General features: G+C 41.2%; 1 protein-coding gene across 2 annotated transcripts in view; it reads right to left on the bottom strand.

Moving 5' to 3' along the window:
- Positions 1-24,799, bottom strand: part of myom1a (myomesin 1a (skelemin)) — a 52,251-nt gene that overhangs the window by 9,608 nt on the left and 17,844 nt on the right. For both annotated transcript variants that reach the window (XM_062023756.1, XM_062023757.1), the window contains exons 13-29: positions 23,282-23,335; positions 23,099-23,223; positions 20,768-20,951; positions 20,517-20,691; positions 17,809-17,930; positions 12,353-12,549; positions 12,140-12,266; positions 9,487-9,671; positions 9,312-9,426; positions 9,069-9,225; positions 5,813-5,919; positions 5,585-5,629; positions 5,349-5,485; positions 5,134-5,278; positions 4,517-4,576; positions 4,371-4,438; positions 4,179-4,304 (exon numbers count right to left, since the gene is read on the bottom strand). In XM_062023756.1, coding sequence (XP_061879740.1) covers positions 4,179-4,304; positions 4,371-4,438; positions 4,517-4,576; positions 5,134-5,278; positions 5,349-5,485; positions 5,585-5,629; positions 5,813-5,919; positions 9,069-9,225; positions 9,312-9,426; positions 9,487-9,671; positions 12,140-12,266; positions 12,353-12,549; positions 17,809-17,930; positions 20,517-20,691; positions 20,768-20,951; positions 23,099-23,223; positions 23,282-23,335 — 2,129 coding nt within the window. The remainder of the gene's footprint in view (positions 1-4,178; positions 4,305-4,370; positions 4,439-4,516; positions 4,577-5,133; positions 5,279-5,348; positions 5,486-5,584; positions 5,630-5,812; positions 5,920-9,068; positions 9,226-9,311; positions 9,427-9,486; positions 9,672-12,139; positions 12,267-12,352; positions 12,550-17,808; positions 17,931-20,516; positions 20,692-20,767; positions 20,952-23,098; positions 23,224-23,281; positions 23,336-24,799) is intronic.

Genomic DNA, 24,799 nt, shown 5'->3' with positions numbered 1-24,799 from the left:
GTGTGTTCCCAGGTGCAGCCCACACCTATCAGTTTATGGTTTGCGTAAAGGCTAACTTGTTATTTTCCTTTGTAATCTCTGCCTACTGAGCCTATGGTGCTGTTAAGTTATTGTGGCTCAATTTGCCTTAATTTTTTTAATGTTAATGTATTATTATTTAATATATATTATTGTTTTAGTTGCTTAAGAGATATTCCTGGCTCTGAATTTGCTCATTGCTATTTTTATGTTTTTGTGCTTTATTTGTTGCCGTCATCATTAAACGAACAGGTTACTCATCAGTTACTCAGTACTTGAGTAGTTTTTTCACAACATACTTTTTACTTTTACTCAAGTAAATATTTGGGTGACTACTCTTTTCTTTTAATTGAGTAATACATCTCTAAAGTAACAGTACTCTAACTTGAGTACAATTTCTGGCTACTCTACCCACCTCTGCTAAGGAGTGAAGTCAAACACACAGACTAGCAGGAATATCAGATATAAATACACTTGATAAATAGATTGTGTCCATTTGTGAGGTCAGAGGTCACTGACGTTGACCAGGGAGAGGGCCAGCCTTCGTTCACACATTCAAAACATCATAAGGAACATAACATCTCACCCCGGACATCAACTTTTTGAACGGCTGCCGAATATAAACATTTTGGTCTGCCACCCAAACGGATGCAGTGAACATTACACAAAAACACATCGCTTCAATGACAACACAAAAAGATTCTAGGCTCTTTCACCGCGTTTTTCATGCTGATTTGCATAATTTATTCCCCTGTGTCTTCTATTTAATGGGTGTTAGAAATCTTACAAAAGTATGAGTGTGTCCAACCTAGGATTGTACGGTATACCGGTACTAGTATAGTATCGCGGTACTAATGAATCAAAAACGGTACTATACTCTGTTTGAAAAGTACCAGTTCTGTCTATCTGTGTTGGCCCTGCGATGAGGTGGCGACTTGTCCAGGGTGTACCTCGCCTTCCGCCCGAATACAGCTGAGATAGGCTCCCGCAACCCCTAAAGGGACAAGCGGTTTACGAGTAGAGGAGCATGTTCGGCAGTGCACAATCACAGAGTACTTACAAGCAGACACAGTGTGTAGACAGAAAAGGGAGAATGGACGCATTTTGGTGTAAAAAGTAAAGATAAAGGTGAAGTTATAACACTGAAACGCCCTCAGGAAGAGCTACTTTAAGACATGGCTAGCTAGCTAGCAGTGAACATCCATCCACAGTCGGCAGTGTCATGATCTGTGGTCTGGATCATGTTTTTGTTACTTTCTGTTAGTTCTAAGACTCCAGAAGTTCCTGTTTTTGTGCACCCTTGTTTGTTTTAGTTTCCATGACGACATGATTTTCACCTGCCTCTTGCGTTCGAGACACACCTGTCTCTAATCAAGAGACCAGTACTTAAGCCTGTCTTTGCCTGTCAGTCGGCCTGGCGTCATTGCTTGTGTCATGCCATTGTTTGCTTCATGCCTTGCCAAGTAAGTTTTGTTTGTTCATGCCACAGTTAGCGAGTTTTTGCCCTGTCCATAGTTTATGCTAAGTGTTAGCTTTTGTTTCCTGCGCTAACTTGTGCGCCTTTTTGTTTGTACCTATTTGAGAGTCAAGCTTAAATCATGGTTCTACCTTCAAGTCCAGTCCGGAATAGTCCGTTTGCTTCCTGGGAGAACAATTATGACAGGCAGTGTTTTAGCTACTTCTAAATCACTAATCCTGGCCTCCATGGTGACAAATAAAGTGAGTTTCTTACAAGTACATTATCACTGGAGGACGAGGAATAGCTAAACATGCTTCACTACACACCGTAGGAGGATACAACAGTTCACCGGCGTCACCGCTAACAAAAAGTAGCGTGCCTGAATGTAAACAAATGCCATGGGTGGATCTACACCTGACATCCACTGTAATAATACCATGTACAAGACCGTATCTAGTCGATACTACTATGATTACATAAAAAATTTTTATCGTCACAAAATCTTTTTTCCTTTTTTTAAAGATAATATTATGTTTATAAAGTCAGTAAATATGTCCCTGGACTTTGAATATGACCAATGTAATATTTTGTTAAAATAAAGCCAATAATGCCATTTTTGGTGGTCCCCTTTATTCAGAAAAGTATCAAAAAGTATCGAAATACATTGTGGTATCGGGACAACCCTCGTCCGACCCTACTTTTCTTGGGAAAAGGATAATCAGCCTCCCATTTCTCAAGATATTTACTCAAATATTTGGGACAGAGATGCCTCTTCTGGCATTGTCTTCATGTCCATCCACGATGTCGATTTGATTGAACCACGGGACAGGCGACTCGTCGCACTGCTCGTCACAGCCCCCGCCCAAGCGTCACCATTTTAACGCCGATGTTTACGGAAAGTTGTTGAGGCCGCCGGCTGCACTGCAAAAAGTGAAATCTAAGTAATAAGGGTGATATTTGCTTATTTTCTGTCTGATAAGATCATTCTTCTCACTAAGCAGATTTTATGTTGGAGTGTTTTACTTGTTTTAAGTGTTTTGCTCCTAAATGATGTCAGTAAGATATTACAGCTTGTTGCTGAGATTTGATGAGCTATATTGAGTAAAACATGCTTGAAACTAAAATATCAAGTGTTGCAAAGCTGTGTCATCAACACTCATAAGTATACAACTACTTTTTTAAAGTCATCATTTCTTTAAGCATGAAAAAAAAAAATCATGATGCCGAGCGCATATCATTATGTCAAGATAATGGCACTAGCATTTACTTCTTACTTTACTTAGGCCTTAGTATTCCCTGAGGAACCTAGGCCGCCGACGAAAGCCTTCCATCCATTCCGGTCTTGTGCCCTTCGGTCGAGTTGTTGCCATGACAGCCCCTCAGCCCTCATCTCCTGTTCCGTGCTTCTTCTCCAGGTTGTTCTTCTCCCTCTGTTTCTTTTTCCCTGTGGGTTCCATGTTAGTGCCTGTTTGGTGATTGATTTATTTGGTTTTCTGAGTGTGTGGCCTATCCAGCTCCACTTCCTTCTCCTGATTTGCAGTTCCACAGGTTCTTGTTTGGTGAGTTCCCACAGGTTGGCATTGGTGATGGTGTCTGGCCAGTAGACTCCTAGGACCCGACGGAGGCAACGGTTTATGAATGTCTGTAGTTTATTGAGTATGCTATTGGTGGTTTTCCATGTTTCTGATCCGTACAGCAGGATGGATTTGACATTTGAGTTAAATATTTTCAATTTGGTTTTGAGAGAAATGTTTTTTGCTCTCCATATTTTGTTTAGTAAGTTGAATGATGTTCTTGCTTTCCCTATTCTGGATTTGACATCTTCATCTGCTCCTCCATCTACACTGATTATGCTCCCCAAGTATGTAAAACTGACTACCTCCTCTAATTGATTATGGTCCATTGTTATTGGTGTATTGTTCTTGTTATTGATACGCATGACCTTCGTTTTTTGTGAATTGATCTTAAGCCCAAGAAATGCAGCAGTTCTTTGTAGTTTTTGTGATTTGTCCTGCATCTGTTGGTAAGTGTGAGCCAGGAGAGCTAGATCGTCTGCAAAGTCTAGGTCCTTTTACTTCATTTAAGAATATTTTTCAACATATTGAGCAAAAAAGTCTCTTTTTTTCTACCAAGAAAAGTGCACTTGTTATTAGTGAGAATATACTTATTTTAAACTATTTTTGGGTTCATTGAGGTTAGCTAATTTGACTTGTTTTGGAAAGTCTTGACAAGCCAAATTTTCTTGTTCTATTGGCAGATCATTTTGCTTAGTTCAAATAAAATACCCCTCATTTTTGTATTTTTTTTTCTTGTTTCTGAACACTGACTTTTTGCAGTGTGCACCTGCTCCAACTGAGAGGAGCGTATTTATTTTCTTTATGGAAGGTATAGATCCATCCATCCATTTTCTACTGCTTCTTCCTCTTGGGGTTGTGGCGGGGCTGGAGCCTATCCCAGCTGCACTCTACCCCAAGGCAGGGTACACCCTGGATAACAAAGGGAAATACGGGAATGGGAGGAGAGCAAATAAGTGAAAACTAAGTGTTGACAGGTCTGATCTGGACTCTTGATTTTGGGATGTTTTGTCACCTATGAGTCTGTGTGTTCGACAGCCTAGCAAGTAAAAGGCAGCTGGATAAATAAACGGACGCTGCACTGAAGTCTCGTAAAAGCTCACGACCCTGCGGACAGACGGCCTGACCTTTCCAATGTTAAAAGTCAGCACGTTGTCCTTTTTCTCCAATTTCTTCATGGCCTCGTCACTAGCGCAGATCTCGATGCTGTTCTTGGACCAGATGATTTCTGTCTCAGGCTTGACGTTTCCTACCTGTGGAGAGCATTAAAGACAAGAATGAAGATTAAGAGTTGGCTTGATGTTTTTTTTTTGTCTTACCGTGCATTTCAGCAACACATCACATTTTGGCGTAACAGTGAAGTCAAGGTACTCAATAAAGTGAGGACCTGTGAACACAAGGAGAAAACATGCAGTCGACACGCGCTTTAATGAATTTTAGGTAATATGAAGGAATGACATCATACCTTGTTTCCTGAGCCATTCTTGTCTCTCAAATTGCGACTTCTTCTGCAGCTCTCTGAACTCTACACAGTAAAAGCAAAGTAAATGCACGGCTCTTAAGACAGGTGTTCCTCTGCTGCCCCTCAGTGGACATCCATGCTAACAACAGCCAAGTACACAGAATCTAACACAGTGGTTCTTAACCTTGATGGAGGTACCGAACCCCACCGGTTTCATATGCGCATTCACCAAATCCTTCTTTAGTGAAAAATATATATATATTTTTTTTCAAATTCAAGACAAAGTTATATGTTTTTGTACTGGTGCACAAAATGAAGCGTGCATGAACATCACCTTGTTCAAAGAACAAAACCAACACAGTGCATGAACTAACAACAAATTACACACCTGCAAATCAGTGTGACTTCTGCATTTGCCGTATCCGTAATACGCCGATAGGGAGAAGTTTTTATTTACACGATGAGTTGGATGTGTCTCGCCCTCCGCGGCGGAGGGTCCGCCGAACCCCTGGGGCGGACTCACCGAACCCCTTGGGTTCGATCGAACCCAGGTTAAGAACCACTGATCTAACATCTCCATATGATTATTGTCGTCTCACTTTAATCAAGTAAAATAGTACCTTCTCCAATCAGCACGTAGCTGGTTGTGCCCTTAGCTTTGCCGTCCACCAGTTTAAAGGTGAATGTTCCTTCGTCCGTCACCTCCAGGGAGTCCATGAACATTTCGATGATACCTGTGCTCTTGTCGAAGTTCATGGTGTATTTCTGCAAGCAATCAAAAAGAAAAATGTATGTAGAATAGACACAATCAAAAAGGAGGGACTCGTATTCTCACCCCGCCTTGAGTAATGATGACGTCATTAAAGACGTAGTCCAACTGGCAGTCCTTGGTGAACTTCTCCACTTGTGTCCAGAATCGCACACGACCCTTCTCTTGCAACTCCATGGCCATTTCATTCTTAAAGGGGATGACTGGGGAATAAACATTTGGAGACCTGTTTATATACAGAATGTGTACTTTACAGAAATATCTCTAGAGGGAAATGTGTTTTAATTGATGGGAGTATTTACCAGGGAACTTGTGCTCGTGGCTGATGTCCAGGAGACGCTTAAGATCTGTCAAAAATAACACCAGCAGTAGCACAAAGAGTGATTGTCATGACCTCCGCAAAGTCAGTGCCAATTTCCATTTCAAAGGATCAAGCGTACTACCCATTGGGACTTGGACGTATTGCTTACAAAGACATACACAAATAGCCACACAAAGCACAAACGTGTTTTTCTGGCACGTAAGCACACCTTCCTCGGCGAGCGCGAAGCTGGATGAGATGCCGTCCGTGTTGGTGACCACGCAGGAGAATATGCCCAGATCCTCCAGGGAGGGATTGTTAAAGATAACTCTGGTCCTGGAAAATGAGGACATGTAGGCAGGTGATTTAAGACAACACAGGACTGATATTTGAAGCCATTTTTCCATAGCAGGTACATTTTAGTTTGATTTGCCACTTTATGGTTTTAGTAAAAACACTGTCATACTTCTAGCACAGGTATGAAAGTGTACTTAAAGCAGAACTGCACTTTTTTTGGAACGTTGCCTATCGTTCACAATCCTCATGAGAGACAAGAAGACAAAAGTTTTTTGTTTTTTCACATTCTAACATATAGAAATCGGCTCGTTCTTGGTGGCTAGCAATGCAGCTAATGGGCGCTATCTATTCTACCTCTAAATCACTTTAAAAATGCAGTCAAAAACCGTCAACAATACTTCATTTACGTTCTGTAACCTATATAACAACCAAACTGTAGCGACATTGTTATTGTAAGACAGAATACAGAGGAACTCTTTTTCTAGTGTACAAAATATCGGCATGCTACGGTATTAGCCGTAAAAGCTAACTACGGAAAGACATAAGCTAACTTGTAGATGTGCAATTGGGGAGGCAGAGCTGTGTCCAGCCAAGGGGCCACCTCCTGCACCCAGCCAGGCTGTTACCTCCTGCCCGGCCTCCGCTGCCTGTCCTACATCCAGCGAGGCTGCCACCGCCAGCCTTACATCCAGCTCAACCACCGGCCAAGCCGCCTGCTGCTCCAGCTCTGCAAACTCCGCCATCCGCGTCTCCAGCAGGCCTGCAGACGCCCCCATTTGCGTCTCCAGTGGGCCTTTCCATGACTCCGCCATCCTTGTCTCCAGCGGGCCTTCTCACGACACCGCCATCCTCGTTTCCAGCAGGACTTCCCAGGACGCCTTCATACTCGTCTCCAGCGGGCTTTCCTACGACGCCGTCATCCTCGTCTCCAGCGGGACTTCCCACGACGCCTCCATCCTCGTCTCCAGCAGGACTTCCCATGACGCCGCTATCCTTGTTGCCAGTGGTCTTCCCACGAGGCCACCATTCTCTAACCCAGCAGGTATTAACACCACGCCGCCATCCTCGTCTCCTGCGGGCCTTCCACGACGCCGCCATCCTCGTCTCCAGCGGATCTTCCCACGACGCCGCCATCCTCGTTTCCAGCGGATCTTCCCACAACGCCGTCATCTTCGTCTCCAGTGGGCTTTCCCAAGACGCTGCCATCCTCGTCTCCAGAGGGCCTTCTCACAACGCCGCTATCCTTGTTGCCAGTGGTCTTCCCACGAGGCCACCATCCTCTAACCCAGCAGGTATTAACACGACGCCGCCATCCTCGTCTCCTGCAGGCCTTCCACGACGCCGCCATCCTCGTCTCCAGCGGATCTTCCCACGACGCCGCCATCCTCGTCTCCAGCGGATCTTCCCACAACGCCGTCATCTTCGTCTCCAGTGGGCTTTCCCAAGACGCTGCCATCCTCGTCTCCAGAGGGCCTTCCCACGACAGCATCATCTTCGGCCTTCCTACGACGCTGCCATCCTCGTCTCCAGCGGGCCTTCTCACGACGCTGCCATCCTCGTCTCCAGCGGGTCTTACCACGACGCCGCCATCCTCCTACCCAGCTCTGCAGCCTGCCAGATCCCCTACCCAGCAGCCTGCACGACTTCCTGCTCGCCTGCTGCGGAGGCCCCCGTCAGGGGCCCACACGCCTCCTCATCCTCATCAGCCAAGAGTATAGCCGTTCCATAGACACTCTGTGTAATTGGCAGCAACGCCCAGGACCCAGGTGTGGACCTTCACGGCGGCTGAGACGCTGTCCTCGCTCAGGTCAGCTTCCTCAGCGACCAGAATCGTGGCCTTTTCATGGACATCCTCTTCTTCGTGCTTGCCTCTATAAGCAGCAGTTCATCTTCCGCATATTTAGTTTCAAAAAGACAAAGTTGTGAATCCTCAGTTGTCCAAAAATAGTCGTCCTCGTTGTTTAATACCAAGTCGGCCATTAATAGAAAAAACACTTGCGTTAGATTCCAGGAGTAGGAACAGATTTGTTGCAGGAAGTCGGAAGTGCGCTGCTATGGAAACGGGAATAAATCCGGCGAAGAATTAGTTCTGACTGTGCATAAAATGACCATCCATCCATCTTCAACCGCTTATCCGGAATCGGGTCACGGGGACAACAGCTCCAGCAGAGACCCCCAGACTTCCCTCTCCAGAGCAACATTAGCAACTTCCTCCTGGGGAATCCCGAAGCGTTCCCAGGCCAGAGAGGAGATGTAATCCCCCCATCTGGTCCTTGGCCTGCCACTGGGTCTCCTCCCAGTGGGACGTGCAACAAGGACCTCCCTAGGGAGACGCTGGTGAGGCATTCACACGAGATGCCCGAACCACCTAAGCTGGTTCCTTTCCAAGCGAAGGAGCAGCGGCTCTACTCCGAGTCTCTCTCGGGTGACTGAACTTCTCACCCTATCTCTAAGGGAGATGCCAGCCACCCTTCTGAGGAAACTCATTTCGGCCGCTTGTACCTGCCATCTTATTCTTTCGGTCATGACCATAGGTGAGAGTAGGAATGTAGATAGCTCGGTTGACCGAGAGCTTTGCCTTCTGGCTCAGCTCTCGTTTCGTCACAACAGTGCGGTAGAGAGACTGCAATACTGCCCCAGCTGCTCCCATTCTCCGGCTGATTTCCTTCTCCATCTTTCCCTCACTCGTGAACAAGACCCTGAGATACTTAAACTCCTCCACCTGGGACAGAGTCTCGTCCTCTACCTGGACTGGACAAACCATCGGTTTGTCAGTAAACCATCGGTATTTTAAATATTGCACATATTGTTATGATCGTGTCTGTTACTATATCATACTGTATATATACTTGCAGTGTGTATATATCACGGTGATGGAGGTTCTTGAAGTTGTTTTAGAGGGCTTTGAAGGGTGACTCCCATTAGCCGCAGTTTTTTATCTTTAAAATCCTAAAAAACAAAAAAGACGTGTGTTCTTGTCTCTCATAATGATTGCGAAAATTCCCCAAAAAAATGCAATTCCCCTTCAAAAGTATTGACAGATATTTCTGTACCTTTAACAATGAAAGCAGAAAAAAGTGTTCCCAAATGAAGTGTACTCTCTGATGGATACCAGGCTTGTGTTAGTGTGGATGGAAATGATTCCATTTGCAAATGGTAACCTTCCATTGATCACAAAGGATGCTAACCTGCCCTTCTCGTTGATTATAGTCAGTCTGGAGGTGTCCGTGATCGCTTGGTAGTTCTTAGACCAGACAAACTCCGAGCCCTCACTCATTTCCGAGCACTCAAAGACCATGGAAATAACACCGTCGTCATCAACTTCCACGCAAACCTCTTTGGTGCCTGGCGGGAGAGAAGATGGCCACGTTACGGTTGCCAGGTTAGGTGCTAAAACAAAGCAGATGTAGGGATGTTCCCAACTTTCTAACCAGGGACAGTCTCGGCTAGGACCGGACCCAAGACGGCAGAGGGTCTCCCGACTCCTGCGAGGTTTTGAGCTCGCACGCGGAAGACGTAGGATGTGCCAGCCTCAAGGCCGCTCACCTACAACATAAGTCCGTGAGGAATTCCTTTTCTTTCCAACATGCATCATTTAATCCTTACTTTCATATATTTGGACTTGTTGGCCTTCTCGTGGACGGCCTTCCAGCCTTTCTCCACAGCCTGCGCCTCCTTCATGTCCAAGTAGTAGCCGTTGACGGGAGTGCGCCCGTCAAACGCCGGTGCCTCCCACAGGACCACAACGGAAGAGTCCCGAACCTCGAGAAAATGAAGTCCAACAGGAGCACCTTGCACAGGACAACATTCTCAATGTCTGGTGTCACTTCACAAAAGAAGGTTTTTGCTACACATCTTCGAAAAAAGCTTAGAGCGCTGCCTGCAATTCATAAATTACCTTAAAAAGTAAGAAATTGATCATTTCCTTTTTCATCTGCGAGCTGGCTAACCTACCATAATGTGGCTGTTAAAAAGTAAGTGTAATGTTAGCATGTAGCTGTGCTAATGTTGCTAACGTGTCTGTGCTGCTCTCCCACTCCTTAAAGTTACGTAGTTGTATGCGATATATGTACTGCACTTTTTGGGCATGAAAAAACATTGTTTGTGAGCATTAAAGACACACACACACTCACACACACTCTTGTATTTGTTACCTTCTTGAGACCTCCGAAAAATGCCTACCTCTTTAGGACCACCCTTTCTATATATATAAAGATTAGTATTTACAACATTAAAAGTATATACATTCTATGCAAATAAAAAAAAGGTAAGCTTTTAGTTGTTTTTTTTGTTTGTAATTGTTTTTTAATCTTAATTATTTACTTCATTTTATAACAGTATGTCTCTATAACATATTTATTTTATTTTTTTAAATTAATTTTGGCCAAACACACACTTGTTATTTCATATGTTGACCAGAGGGGGAGCACTTTTAAAAGCGACACACAGTCAATTTGAAAAATCCCTCCTTTTTGGGACCACCCTCATTTTGATAGATGTCACCAGCAGGGGTGCTAATGAGACATTGTCTATTAGATGCAATGTTATTGGGACCGTGATTTATGTCATCACTTGTTCACACCTCCTCATATGGAAGATACTTTTCCTTCTTCATGTCTCAAGGTTAGAAACACACACACACACACACACACACACACACACACACACACACACACACACACACACACACACACACACACACTCTTGTATTTGTTATCTTCTTGAGATCTCCGAAAAATGCCTCCCTCTTTAGGACCACCCTTTCTAGATATATAAAGATGTGTATTTACAACATTAATAATATATACATACTATGCAAATATAAAAAAGCTTGTTGTGAAAATTTAGTTAAAAACTTTGAATTTTAGCAGTATTATAATAAAGTCGTCATTTTACTCAACGCGAGTCAAAAGTTTACAAGAAAAACTGAACATTTGTGCAATATTATGACAAAAGTTTGAATTTTACCTTAATAACAGTCATAATTTTACAAGAAAAGCTTAACATTTTGGCAATTTTATGAAAAGAGTCGTCATTTTAATCGACAAAAGTCACAATTTTATAGGAAAACTTTCAAATTTTGGCAATATTATAATAATCAGATTTTTTACTTGGCAAAATTATGACAAAAGTCATAATTTTACTAAAAAAATGTCACTATTTTACAAGAACAACAAAAAAATTGGCAATATTGTGATAAAAGTCTGAATTTTATATGACAAATGTCGGCATTTTACATTAAAAAGTAATCATTTTACTTAAAAAAGTAATCATTTTACGAGAAAATATTGCAATGTTACAGAAACGGAAAAAATATGAGAACATTTTCCCAATTTTATAAGAAAGAAGTCAACACATTGTGAGAAAAAGACTGCTTCTAGTTAATTTTTTTATTTTTTTGTTTGTAATCGGTTTTTAATCTTCATTATTTACTTCAAGTTATTACAGTATGTCTCTATATACATACTGTATATATATATTTTTTTTTAAATACATTTTGGCCAAAGGGGGCGCATTTTAATTTCTTACATGCACTTGTTATTTCATATGTTGACCAGAGGGGGGAGCACTTTTAAAAGCGACATACAGTCAATTTGAAAAATCCCTCCTTTTTAGGACCACCCTCATTTTGATGGATGTCACCAGCAGGGGGTGCAAGTGATTTGTAATGTGCTTAAGTCCGATGACAAAGGAGTCAGGGACCACAGATGGCCCCTGCCAGCTGTAGAAGCTAACTGTTAATGGCCACTATAGTCTTAGTAGCGTAGCGTATTTCTTCATCCTATGCTCACATATGGCTTGTCTTACGTCAGCACCAGAAGTGGTAAAAAATCAGCTGTTCACCTGGCGGGTTTTTCCGGGGATGAATAGGGAAGTCCTTCTTTAGCTGCCGTCTTGTTTCATCATACATTGCTGCCTTTGCACCTGTCAGTGTTTACTTTTGTATGCACACAAAAAAATCCTGACTTTGGAACAATGTTCACGGACTCTAGTATTTGGCTCTCTATTACATGCAATGGTTTTCCGTATTGGGACCATCATTTTGGTCCTAACTTTTCCTCATTGATGTCTCAAGAAGGGTGGAAATACAACACACACACACACACACACACACACACACACACACACACACACACACACACACACACACACACACACACACACACACACACACACACACACACACACACACACACACACACACACACACACACACACACACACAAAGGCTTCCTAAAAGCCCCATGTAGGAGGGTACCTGGCACCGTAAGGGTCCACTCTTTGCACTCCAGATCCGCACTGGGAAGCGAGCCTTTGCTCACACCTGCCATGTTCATGGCGCGCACCTGGAACTGGTAGACAACGTTCTCCTTCAGGTTCTCCACCTGAGCAGATGATTAGGGCGCACGTCAACGACACAGTTTTGAGTCTCTGTGTGAAACGCCACCCTGCAGCAACCTTAGGAGCTGACCTTGTAGGAGGTGGTGGTCAATGCCTGGAGGTTGAGCTCATGCCACTGGCTGACGGCCTTCCCTTTCACCGTCCTGTAGTCCACAAAGTATCCTCTGATGGCTCCTCCCCCGTCGTTAACGGGCTCGCTCCAGCCCAGCACCATGGTGTCCTTGTGAGCCTCCAGCAAGGTCACAGCGGTTGGCTGAGCAGGGACGGCTGCGAGAACACACACACACACACACACACACACACACACACACACACACACACACCCACACACACACTCTCATCAATAGTTCAGCAGTATATTTCTACGCTAAATGTATACCCATGTCAATGTTCAACAAGTGCTGTTTACTTACGCTCGTTAGTGTAACATTGCTCATGAGAGTTGAGCGATACTAAAAACTACATGCACACAAAATCAAATATAGACATATTTCTCAAATAAAACATACATGAGACATTCCATCAAATTGGTACCATGTGCGTGCAACAAATACAATGTAAAATACTAACTTCAACCACCTTGAAAACTTGCTAAAATTAGACTTACCATTAAATATAGTCATTTAAATCCTTCAGAAATTATATATATTTTTTCTACATATGTGCTCCTTATCCCATCTTTACGTAACATGTCATTTCTTTAAAGTTAAAGTTAAAGTACCACTGATAGTCACACACACACACTAGGTGTGGTGAAATTACCCTCTGCATTTGACCCATCCCCTTGTTCCACCCCCTGGGAGGTGAGGGGAGCAATGAGCAGCAGCGGTGGCCGCGCTCAGGAATAATTTTGCTGATTTAACCCCCATTCCAACCCTGTGAGTGCCAAGCAGGGAGGTAATGGCTCCCATTTTTATAGTCTTTGGTAGAGATGTCCGATAAATGCTTTAAAATGTAATATCGGAAATTATCGGTATCGGTTTTAAAAAAGTAAAATTTATGACTTTGTAAAACGCCGCTGTGTACACGGACGTAGGGAGAAGTACAGAGCGCCAATAAACCTTCAAACTCAAATACAGAGTGGGCCAAAATGTAAAACTGAACAAAGCCGCGGGCCAAGGTTGAACAAATGAACCTTTTAATAGGGACCCAAACAAGTTTGGCATTGAATATTGAACAAGCAAGGCTTATATAACTTTATAGTGACATGCAAAATCCAGTTTCAAACAATAATTAAAGCTGCAAGCAGCGTTGGTCGGGCCCGCATATTTGGCAGGTGCTAGTTGCTGAAGGATGTCAATCTATGAAATGTAGGTCTAAGTGAGACCTACATAGAGGTTTTTGTTTCATGTCTCTAAGACGTTCCTACCGAAAGTGACAAGCAGTTTTGTCTGTGTTTTCCTCCGAGGAGCAGTTTTGTCTGTGTTTTATTCCTAGGAGGCGCTAGAGCGCAATTTGGAGTTTTGGGGATCGTTTTTTTTATTAGATCGCAATTTCCGCCAGTCCTGATGTGTGTAAAAAGTTTGGTGAGTTTTGAAGTATTTTAAGGGGGTCAAATTACAGCTCAAAGAGGCAAAAATGAGTGTTTTTATGAAACTTTTGTTTTGAAGGGGTGATTGCCAACTTCCTGTTGATTTTTGCTGAAGGATGTCAGTGTATGAAATCTAGCTCTAAGTCAGACCTACATAGAGGTTTTTGTTTCATGTCTCTACGACATTCGTACTGGGAGTTACAGGCAGTTTTCTTCCTAGGGGGCGCTAGAGCGCAATTTTGAGTTTTGGGGTTTGGTTTTTTGACTAAAGAGTTTTGTTCGCGTTTTTTTATGTGTGTGTCAAATTTGGTGAGTTTTGAAGCATGTTAAGGGGGTCAAAGTAGTGCGCAAAGCTGCGGAAAAATAATAATAATAATAATAATAATAATAAACCTTACAATAACAATAGGTCCTTTCGTCCCAATGCAAAAGGACTCCCTTTGGAATTCCTTTGACAATGGGACGTGCGGTCCCTAATAATAAAAAAATATCAATGGCATATCAAATGCAATTTAAATAAAAATGTAATGCCTCTTTTCTATTTGCAGCCTTCTGAGGTAAATATCAACATTAACTTTTCCCACAGGCTAATAAATTAGAAAATAAAATAACAATGAATAAACCAACCATTCAGGACTTTAAACTGCTCAGTTTGCAACACACTGATCTAATCTGATGTGCCCAAGCCAGATACCTGCCATCTTTTCTTGGATGCTAGATCATTCATGTCGGGGCTCAGGCTTTGAGCTGAGGCAACCTTCATTATCCAACCAAGGTGTTCATCAGTCATTATATCTCGTAGTCCACCCGGACCACAGTCTTGGGGGCGTGCCTTAAAGGCACTGACTTTAACGTCCTCTACGAGATATCGTCACGTCCGCTTTTCATCCCTTCTAACAACGTGCCGGCCCAGTCACAAGATATGTGCGGCTTCTGTACGCACACACACGTGAATTAGAGATGCGCGGATAGGCAATTATTTCATCCGCAACCGCATCACAAAAGTCGTCATCCTTCGCCATCCACCCGAACCAACATTTTATCAAAACCACACCCACCCGCCACCGGCCCGTTGTTATATATCTAATATAGACGATGCAAGGCGTTAGTGAGGTTAAAGAATATATGTATGTCATCCCTATTTAAACAAAAATAAATTAAATAAATAATAATAATTGAATTATAATGAAAATAGACGGTCTCGACGAACAAAGCAGGCTAAATAGCCTTAGATTGTAGCCAATCGGAGATGCGCTTCACTTGAAAGCGAGGCCAAATAATTAACACACAGTAGTATATCTCCAATAGAAAAAAAACACAATAAACAACGCAATTGCCTTAATTCCTTTGCATTGTAGTGCGCCCAAACAACACGTAACCATCACAATTATTCAGCTGACCCAACTCAATATAGGTTGGACATGGGCTTATTTGGTATAGCCTAGGTAACGTAGACTAATTCGTTTAACATATCCAACCGTAGGTCTACCGTAATTTCCGGACTATAAGATGCACCTGACTATAAGCCGCACCAGCTAAATTTAGGGGAAAATACAGATTGCTCCATATATAAGCCGCACCCGACTATAAGCCGCAGGGTTTTGATGTGTAATTACCGTAGTATATAGGGCAGGAGTCACCAACCTTTTTGAAACCAAGAGCTACTTCTTGGGTAGTGATTAATGCGAAGGGCTACCAGTTTGATACACACTTAAATAAATTGCCAGAAATAGCCATTTTGCTCAATTTACCTTTAACGCTATGTTATTATTAATAATTAATGATATTTACACTTAATTGAACAGTTTAAAAGAGGAGAAAACACGAAAAAAATTACAATTACATTTTGAAACATAGTTTATTTTCAATTTCGACTCTTTAAAATTCAAACTTCAACCGAAAAAAAGAAGAGAAAAACTAGCTAATTTGAATCTTTTTGAAAAAATTAAAAAAAGAATTTATGGAACATCATTAGTAATTTTTCCTGATTAAGATTAATTTTAGAATTTTGATGACATGTTTTAAATAGGTTAAAATCCAATCTGCACTTTGTTAGAATATATAACAAATTGGACCAAGCTATATTTCTAACAAAGACAAATCATTATTTCTTCTAGATTTTCCAGAACAACATTTTTAAAAGAAATTCAAAATACTTTGAAATAAGATTTAAACTTCATTCTACAGATTTTCTACATTTGCCAGAATCATTTTTTTGAATTTTAATCATAATAAGTTTGAAGAAATATTTCACAAATATTCTTTGTCGAAAAAACAGAAGCTAAAATGAAGAATTAAATAAAAATGTATTTATTATGCTTTACAATAAAAAAAATACATTTACTTGAACATCGATTTAAAATGTCAGGAAAGAAGAGGAAGGAATTTAAAAGGTAAAAAGGTATATGTGTTTAAAAATCCTAAAATCATTTTTGAGGTTGTATTTTTTCTCTAAAATTGTCTTTCTGAAAGTTATAAGAAGCAAAGTAAAAAAATGAATGAATTTATTTAAACAAGTGAAGACCAAGTCTTTAAAATATTTTCTTGGATTTTCAAATTCTATTTGAGTTTTGTCTCTCTTAGAATTAAAAATGTCGAGCAAAGCGAGACCAGCTTGCTAGTAAATAAATAAAATTTAAAAAATAGAGGCAGCTCACTGGTAAGTGCTGCTATTTGAGCTATTTTTAGAACAGGCCGGCGGGCTACTCATCTGGTCCTCACGGGCGACCTGGTGCCCGCGGGCACCGCGTTGGTGACCCCTGATATAGGGGTTCCTGCTACCACGGAGGGGATTGTCGGGACAGAGATGACTGTTTGGGAACGCAAAGCGTCCCATTTATTAACAATAAATCTTTCAATCATTCAATCAAACTTTCACATCTTTGACATGGCGAACAGCATTCGTGCAGAGTACAAATAATACAACGGTGCAAAGTAATACAAAGTGCTCGCCTGTATGTTATCAAAATAACCAGCCTACCGGTATATGAAAAGTCAGTCTTTAATCATTGTGTCATCGTCTTCCTCCTGCGTACTAAAACCACCGAAATCCTCTTCGTCGGTGTCGGAGAAGAACAGGCCGTAAATAAGCCGCACCCTTGTATAAGCCGCAGGGACCAGAACGAGGGGGAAAAGTAGCGGCTTATAGTCCGGAAATTACGGTACTTACTTTTTTTTTTAGCACTATGCAGGAATAAAATGGCATCTACAGTGCCAGGATTCATGCGAGAGCACCTGGCCTCTAAAATGCGCCCTGCTGCGCTGAAGGAGCGCTCACTTGCGGCACTTGTTGCTGGGACGCATAGGAAGGATTCTCTTTATACATTTAACTATGTATATATATTTCCGAATTGGTTCAACCGCCACCCGCCCGAATCTATTTAAAATCTATTTTTTTCGTCATTCATCCGCCCGACCCGCGGATTACCCGCGGGTGTGTCCGCAGACCACCTCTAACGTGAATGCAACGCATACTTGATCAACAGTCATACAGGTTATACTGAGGGTGACCGTATAAACAACTTTAACACTGTTAGAAATATGCGCCACACTGTGAATCCACACCAAACAAGAATGACAAACACATTTCGGGAGAACATCCGCACCGTAACACAACATAAACACAACAGAACAAATACCCAGAACCCCTTGCAGCACTAACTCTTCCGGGAAGCTACAAAATACACACCCCGCTACCACCAAACCCCCCCCCCACACCCCACACACACCTTGTAGCGTCCCGGAATAGTTAGTGCTGCAAAGCATTTAAAGAATGAAAGTACAATGAAAAGTACTGTGCAAGTTTTGTGACAATTTGAAGACAAAAGTGCAAGGGGACAAAGAGCAGCATGTCGGGGGTACAAATGTTAAAGAGGGTGATTTTCAAAGGTAGAATATGTTCTCAGCTGCATATTCCAGCGGTTAAGTAAAGGTTGAGGAGTTGGAACAGAGAGAGAGAGAGAGAGAAAAGACAAGTCAGGTAGAAGATGACTTACAAACGGCAGCACGCACCACCACCGACTCAGAGTGGGAGGAGCTGAGGCTGTACCCTGCCGCGTTCAGCGCCTTCACCCTGAACTCGCACGTCGTCTCGGTGGTCAGGCCGTGACACACAAACCTGAGCAAAGTAGGAAGTTTCATTAGGGGTTTCTTGAGCTGGAGAAACCTTTTAAGTGTGTAGGAAGTGAAGTGAGTTATATTTATATAGCGCTTTTTGTCTAGTGACTCCAAGCACTTTACATAGTGAAAGCCAATATCTAAGTGACATTTAAAGCAGTGTGGGTGGCACTGGGAGCAGGTGGGTAAAGTGTCTTGCCCGAGGACACAACGGCAGTGACTAGGATGGCGGAAGCGGGGATCGAACCTGGAACCCTCAAGTTGCTGGCACGGCCGCTCTACCAACCGAGCTATACCGCCCCAAGTAAAGGCCATGTGTCCAACAGCAGCACCTTGGTTTTCCTTGGTCATCGTTGCTCAGATGAAAACCAAAGCATTTTTTCCCATAAAAATGATCAGAAATCCAATGAATCCATCCCAGACAGCCAAAATATTAAGACAAAACACATTTGATAGAAAACTGACAGATGTACTTGCAGAAAACAATGTAAAATACATACAAATCCAAACAATCCAAACTTTTTAACACATCTGACCACAGAACTTTCCTCCAGAAGGTTTTATCTTTGTCCATGTGATGTCAGATGAAACCAAAATGGAGCTGTTTGGCCACAATACCCAGCAATATGTTTGGAGGAGAAAAGGTGAGGCCTTTAATCCCAGGAACACCACACCTACCGTCAAACATGGTGGTGGTAGTATTATGCTCTGGGCCTGTTTTGCTGCCAATGGAACTGCTGCTTTAAATGGGACAAAGAAAAAGGAGGATTAGCTCCAAATTCTTCAGGACAAGCTAAAATCATCAGCCCGGAGGTTGGGTCTTGTTGGGTGTTCCAACAGGACAATGACCCCAAACACACCTCGAAAGTGGTAAAGGAATGGCTATATCAGGCTAGAATGAAGGTTTTAGAATGGCCTTCCCAAAGTCCTGACTTAAAGGTGTGGACAATGCTGAAGAAACAAGTCCATGTCAGAAAAGCAACACATTTAGCTGAACTGCAGCAATTTTGTGGTCAAGTGGTCAAGCAGAAGCTTGTGGATGGCTACCAAAAGCGCCTTATTGCAGGTAAACTTGCCAAGGGACATGTAAGCAAATATTAACATTGCTGTATGTATACTTTTGACCCTCACATTTTCAGTAGAGCCATAATAAATTCATAAAAGAAGCAAACTTCATGAATGTTTTTTGTGAGCAACAAGTATGTGCTCCAATCACTACATCACAACAAAATGAGAGTTGTAGAAATGATTGGAAACTCAAGACAGCCATGACATGATGTTCTTTACAAGTGGATGTACACTTTTGACCACCACTGTATGTGTAAAAGTTTGATCCCTACCTTGTTTACTTCCGTGACGACTTTCTTAAAGTTTTGTAATCGATCATAAATAAGTAGCAGCTAAAATTCGGCAAACATGGATAAGTGTAATTTTAAGATCCACTATGGACTGGACTCTCACACTATTATGTTAGATCCACTATGGACTGGACTCTCACACTATAATGTTAGATCCACTATGGACTGGACTCTCACACTATTATGTTAGATCCACTATGGACTGGACTCTCACACTATTATGCTAGATCCACTATGGACTGGACTCTCACTATTATGTTAGATCCACTATGGACTGGATTCTCACTATTATGTTAGATCCACTATGGACTGGATTCTCACTATTATGTTAGATCCACTATGGACTGGACTCTCACACTATTATGTTAGATCCACTATGGACTGGACTCTCACACTATTATGTTAGATCCACTATGGACTGGACTCTCACACTATTATGTTAGATCCACTATGGACTGGACTCTCACACTATTATGCTAGATCCACTATGGACTGGACTCTCACACTATTATGTTAGATCCACTATGGACTGGATTCTCACTATTATGTTAGATCCACTATGGACTGGATTCTCACTATTATGTTAGATCCACTATGGACTGGACTCTCACACTATTATGTTAGATCCACTATGGACTGGACTCTCACACTATTATGTTAGATCCACTATGGACTGGACTCTCACACTATTATGTTAGATTCACTATGGACTGGACTCTCACACTATTATGTTAGATCCACTATGGACTGGACTCTCACACTATTATGTTAGATCCACTATGGACTGGACTCTCACACTATTATGTTAGATCCACTATGGACTGGATTCTCACTATTATGTTAGATCCACTATGGACTGGACTCTCACACTATTATGTTAGATCCACTATGGACTGGACTCTCACACTATTATGTTAGATCCACTATGGACTGGACTCTCACACTATTATGTTAGATCCACTATGGACTGGACTCTCACACTATTATGTTAGATCCACTATGGACTGGACTCTCACACTATTATGTTAGATCCACTATGGACTGGACTCTCACACTATTATTTTAGATCCACTATGGACTGGACTCTCACACTATTATGTTAGATCCACTATGGACTGGACTCTCACACTATTATGTTAGATCCACTATGGACTGGACTCTCACACTATTATGTTAGATCCACTATGGACTGGACTCTCACACTATAATCTATCTCACCCTACGCTTACCTGGTCTGCTTGACAGGTTTGTTGTTGCAGGGAATCCAGACGTCCGTGCCCACCACATTGTATTCAATATAGTAGCCCACAAGGTGTTTGACTTCCTTAGAGGCCGCCCAGGAGACCACCACAGAGGTGCTGGTGTTCCTGGTCACCACTGGCGTGCCAGGAGCTGAGGGCAGGTCTGGAAGGAAGGAAGGAGAGTGATGAAGTGAAAGAGGACATAGAAGATAAATGTGGCGTCTTGCCTAAGTGCTCACCTAGCCTGTCCCCGACAGTGATGTCTGTGGTGGCTTCAGAGGCCTCGCCCACGCCCGCTGAGTTGCAGCAGCGCACACGGAAGCTGTAGGACTTGCCCTCAGCCAGGTCGAAAAGGGCGAAGCGAGGAGACTTGACTGGCATGCTGGTGTTCACCCTCTGCCAGGTGTCTGTCCCAGAAATACACTACAGAGAAGCAGAGGCGACCATTTTTACTAATACATTATTTACCTTGGCATGCGCTCTAAAATGTCGGTGTTGCACGTTTGACCACTCACAGGAATATATATATATATGTATATATACACACTACCGTTCAAAAGTTTGGGGTCACATTGAAATGTCCTTATTTTTGAAGGAAAAGCACTGTCCTTTTCAAGGAAGATAACTTTAAACTAGTCTTAACTTGAAAGAAATACACTCTATACATTGCTAATGTGGTAAATGACTATTCTAGCTGCAAATGTCTGCTTTTTGGTGCAATATCTACATAGGTGTATAGAGGCCCATTTCCAGCAACTATCACTCCAGTGTTCTAATGGTACAATGTGTTTGCTCATTGGCTCAGAAGGCTAATTGATGATTAGAAAACCCTTGTGCAATCATGTTCACACATCTGAAAACACTTTAGCTCGTTACAGAAGCTACAAAACTGACCTTCCTTTGAGCAGGTTGAGTTTCTGGAGCATCACATTTGTGGGGTCAATTAAACGCTCAAAATGGCCAGAAAAAGAGAACTTTCATCTGAAACGCGACAGTCTATTCTTGTTCTTAGAAATTAAGTAGAGATGTCCGATAATATCGGTCTGCCGATATTATCGGCCGATAAATGCGTTAAAATGTAATATCGGAAATTATCGGTATCGGTTTTTTTATTATCAGTATCGTTTTTTTTGTTGTTGTTTTTTTTTATTAAATCCACATAAAAAACACAAGATACACTTACAATTAGTGCACCAACCCAAAAAAACTCCCTCCCCCCATTTACACTCATTCACACAAAAGGGTCGTTTCTTTCTGTTATTAATATTCTGGTTCCTACATTATATATCAATATATATCAATACAGTCTGCAAGGGATACAGTCCGTAAGCACACATGATTGTGCGTGCTGCTGCTCCACTAATAGTACTAACCTTTAACAGTTAATTTTACAAATTTTCATTAATTACTAGTTTCTATGTAACTGTTTTTATATTGTTGTACTTTCTTTTTTATTCAAGAAAATGTATTTAATTTATTTATCTTATTTTATTTGATTCATTTTTTTAAAAAGTACCTTATCTTCACCATACCTGGTTGTCCAAATTAGGCATAATAATGTGTTAATTCCACGACTGTATATATCGGTTGATATCGGTATCGGTTGATATCGGTATCGGTAATTAAAGAGTTGGACAATATCGGCATATCGGATATCGGCAAAAAGCCATTATCGGACATCCCTAAAATTAAGGCTATTCCACAAAATTGTTTGGGTGACCCCAAACTTTTGAATGGTAGTATATATATATATATATATATATATATATATATATATATATATATATATATATATATGTGTGTGTATATGTATATATATATATATATATATATATATACATATATATATATACATATATATATATATATATATATATATATATACACACATATATATATATACATATATACGCATGTATATACATATATACACATGTATACATATATATACGCATATATACATACATACATATACACATATATACATAATATATGTAAATATTTACATATATATATGTACATATATAGATATGTACATACAGTATATACATATGTACATATATATACATATTTACATATGTACATATATACATACATAAATACATACATAATAAAAATACATTTGAAACAAATCTGTTATTATTAAGAATAGTATTACCATATTTTTTTTTTCTGACATAATATTGTCTCATTCTACTTTTAAATTGTTCCTGCTTATTGTACAATGTACTTTGTTGAGAATTTTTGTGTGTGTTGTTTTTAGAGATGTCTCCACTCATTTTAGTCACTCTTTCTTTTCATAAAAATGACTGGCAACAAATCTAGCATCTATTTCTGATGTTATTGGAGACTGTACTATGTTTAGAGACTGTTTAGATACTGCCGCGCCATGTCCTTGACGAAAAGCGAGGTGCAGAGACCCTAACATCACACTTGCTAGGATCCTTTTTTCTCATCAAAAGCCACCAGTGTCATCTTAAATTGTGAAGATCGCTGTCTGTGGGTATCTCTCAAATATATTAAGCGGTGTCAGTAAATAAAGGCCCAGAATTAACCGCATCACTTCTCACCTTCTCAATAAAATACATCACTCCTTCGTGGCCCCGTTGGATTGGGGGTTTCCAGGCAAGCACCACGTAGCTCTTAGTTGCCTCGGTAACCACAACATCAGCAGGTTCTCCCGGTATCTCTCCCACTGTGGACAACAGGACTGGATCAACACTCAGAAGCTTGTTTTTGACAAAAAATGTTACCAGTGTGATCCTCCTCTGTGAACTTGATCATTCCAGTCCAAGGAGCAGAAGGACCTGGAGATGAGGGGGAAACCAGATTATTATAATCAAGTCAAGTAATTTTTACACTGCAAAAAGTGAAATCTAAGTAAGATTAAATATGACAAATAAGGGTGATATTTGCTTATTTTCTGTCTGATAAGATAATTCTTCTCACTAAGCAGATTTTATATTAGAATCTTTTACTTGTTTTAAGGGTTTTGGTCCTAAATGATCTCAGTAAGATATTACAGCTTGTTGCTGAGATTTGATGAGCTATATTGAGTAAAACATGCTTGAAACTAGAATATCAAGTGTTGCAAAGCTGTGTCATCAGCAGTATAAAACTACTTTTTTAAAGTCATCATTTCTTATTTCAAGCATGAAAAAAAAAAATCATGATTTTGACACAATTGTGTCTCATAATTAAAACAGATGACAGCCAAATGGACTTTGCTGTTTTATTTTCAATGAAACAATAGAACATAAGTACTCATAAAGTAGTACAGTTGGCACAGTACAGTAAACTGACAGTTAATATTTAAACATTTAACATTTCAAACCATTTTGAACAGAAATAGTTCATGCACATTCAGATAAATTCCTCAAAATTCCAATTAAAAAAATGTTGGCCGGGGGCCGGGCTGTATATATGCGCACTAATTGACTGAAAGAGCACGCACTTGGTGCGATGATGTCATGTTATCGATGGAAAAATGCATTTTTAGACAATATGATTTGCCTGAGCGGCTAGGAGACTCCGAGAGTAACAAGCGCTTGCCTTGTTGCCTTTCCATTAAGAACATTAAATTAGTTTTTAGTATAAGTTTGCTGCTTTCAAGAAAGTAATGTCGAGCGACAGGGCCGGCCCGTGGCATAGGCCGTATAGGCAAATGCTAAGGGCGCCGTCCATCAGGGGGCGCCACGCCAGTGCCACAAATGTTGGAGAAAAAAAAAAAAAAAAGTTGGTACTATTATTTCTAAATACAAAAAATAATCCCATGTTAATTAAAATACAAAGTAAAGCCTATTTAATAGAAATATTATTTGTTACAACATTACGCCCCCCCACCCCCCCCCCCCCCCCCCATCCCCCCGCACGGTGCGCCCCCACCCTTCCCGTATCATGACTCTTACCACATCAAAAAATCAACACAAGATGTCAAAACCGCCAAAACTGTCAGGTGCCCAGGGAAGAAAAAAGAGAAAAGAAGAGAAGGAGAAACGAGAAAAAGACATAGAGGTAGCAGGGAGGTAACGTTAGCCTACATGAAATTATTTGTCAGTTACAGAATTTGATAGTAACCTGGCTTTTTAGCATTAAGCTAATGTTACATGATTCGGCAATTGCTAATCAATAAATAGCTAGTTCTGTTTTAACGTCGGGTTAATATTGTGGAGGGGGCTAAATTGTTATGGAAAATAATAATGTAACATTAGGTAATTACAGTACTCCCACCTTACATTCTTCAGGGACACTTGTATTAGATCTTTTAAGCA

Source organism: Entelurus aequoreus, linkage group LG16, assembly GCF_033978785.1.
Source record: "Entelurus aequoreus isolate RoL-2023_Sb linkage group LG16, RoL_Eaeq_v1.1, whole genome shotgun sequence".
NCBI classification, from domain to species: Eukaryota; Metazoa; Chordata; class Actinopteri; order Syngnathiformes; family Syngnathidae; genus Entelurus; species Entelurus aequoreus.
The sequence above is the reverse complement of the archived record's forward strand: the minus strand, read 5'-3'. Positions and strand labels throughout refer to the sequence as shown.